Source organism: Plasmodium gallinaceum (assembly GCF_900005855.1).
Source record: "Plasmodium gallinaceum strain 8A genome assembly, contig: PGAL8A_v1_119, whole genome shotgun sequence".
Classification (NCBI taxonomy): Eukaryota; Apicomplexa; class Aconoidasida; order Haemosporida; family Plasmodiidae; genus Plasmodium; species Plasmodium gallinaceum.
The window spans coordinates 934,155-936,034 of NW_021628276.1; the positions used below are offsets into that span (position 1 = coordinate 934,155).

Genomic DNA, 1,880 nt, shown 5'->3' on the forward strand with positions numbered 1-1,880 from the left:
AAAAATATAAATATATTTTTTTTTTTTTTTTTTTTTTTTTTTTTTATCATATATTTCATAATTTTGCAATAGTAAAATTTATAATATATTCCTTATGATATTCATATGTATCTTATTATTTTTTTTTTTTTTTATTATTTTCTAATTTTTTTCAATAATATTTAATACTTTATTTTATATAATTATCTTTATATGAACCTTTAAATATCATATAATAATGTTCATTTTAATCTATACCTATATATGAAAAAAGGAATATCTATTAAGAAAAATCCAATTATGAAATGGAACTTAGCTGTAATATAAACATCTGTATATACATCTTTATATTTTCTATCATCAGATTTGTTCATTTTATTTTTGTAATTTTTAGATGTAAAGGAAAAAAAAGGAGACAAATAAGATGACACAGACGGGGAAGAAGACAATGAAAAGTATGAAGATGAAGTTGACAAACTTTTAGAAGAAAAATTTTTTGAAAAATCTGATGAAGAAAATGTTGTTTCAATAGTATCTATAGATGTATAGGTGGAGAAAGATTTATTAATGTTACTTTTTATATTATTATCTAAAGGATCGGCAAAATTTGTTATTTTGTTTTCCTTAAAAGATTTTATATTTGTTTTATTAAAAAGATATGAATTTTTTTTTGCATGTGATTTTGTAGGATGTGTAGAAACTGAATTAGAAGAAAAATAAAAGTTTTCACTGCTACTATTGTTACCTTCATATATTTTGTGATTTTTCTTTTTAATAAGTAAATTAGCTGTTTCATCATAGGAATATGATTTTTCTATATTTGTGTAAATAGGAAAGTAAAAACCAAATAAAACTAAAGCAACAATTACAATAATCAACATTATATATGTGTTCTGAAAATTATAAAATTCAAAATCCGTTACTATTTTGTATATACTCGTTAAATGAGAATACATAAATATCAAATCAATGAGATCAAATAAATTAATTATATTAACATCAACACTTAATATATTTTCATTAATAATTTTGTTATCTAATATATTTTCTAAAATATTTCTACTTCTTAATGAAAAAAGTAAATAAATAAAAGGAGTCATATAAATTAAATTATAAACTAATACGTCATTACTTAAATATAATAAAAAAGTATTATTATTTGTATATTTTCTAGAATCTTTAATAAAAAAGGAAAAAATTATCATTTTCATACTTAAAGTCATCATATAAATCATCCATTGAATAGAAATCTTTACTCCTGCATTGTTATTATCATAAACACTACATACAATATATAAACACAAAAATAAATCAACAACTAAAAATATAAAATAGTGATAATTTTTTGTATAATTTGATATTATATATAATAAAGAAATCTGTTGTATTAATACTAAAAACATAGTAAATAAAATATTTACTATTTCCTCCTTTTTACTTTCCCACATTTTAAATATTATTTTTATTTAAAATCTATAAATAAAATATATTATTAGAATAACCTAAAATTTTTAATTTCATAATTTATAGCTATAATTAATTCATTTATTCTATATATATAAAAATATACAAAATAATACCTTAATATAAAAATCGAAACACTGAAATTCATATATAACACTCTTTCATTTATTTTCAGTTTATTAAAAGGTACATTTTACAAATATAGAAAATAAAAAATTCTTCATTTATCTATAATTCAACCATTTATTTAAATTTTATTAATCTAATAAATTAAAAATTAATAAAAATATAAAATAAAAAATAGAAAGATATATCTTTTATAATAAAAAAGAAAAAAAGAATTTCAAAATAAAATAATGAAAAATAATATATCTTTACTTAGTTATGTTTAATTACAAAAAAAAAAAAAAAAAAAAAAAAAAAAAAAAAAAAAAAAA

The 1,880-nt window shown here is 16.8% G+C and overlaps 1 protein-coding gene across 1 annotated transcript in view; it reads right to left on the reverse strand.

Moving 5' to 3' along the window:
- The window catches only part of PGAL8A_00437400 (conserved Plasmodium protein, unknown function), a gene marked incomplete at both ends in the record, with an annotated part of 4,375 nt that extends 2,948 nt beyond the window's left edge, over nt 1-1,427 (reverse strand). The window contains one exon of the mRNA XM_028673109.1: nt 238-1,427. Within this exon, the coding sequence (XP_028529595.1) occupies nt 238-1,427 (1,190 nt within the window). The remainder of the gene's footprint in view (nt 1-237) is intronic.
- Between the last annotated feature and the right edge of the window lie 453 nt (nt 1,428-1,880).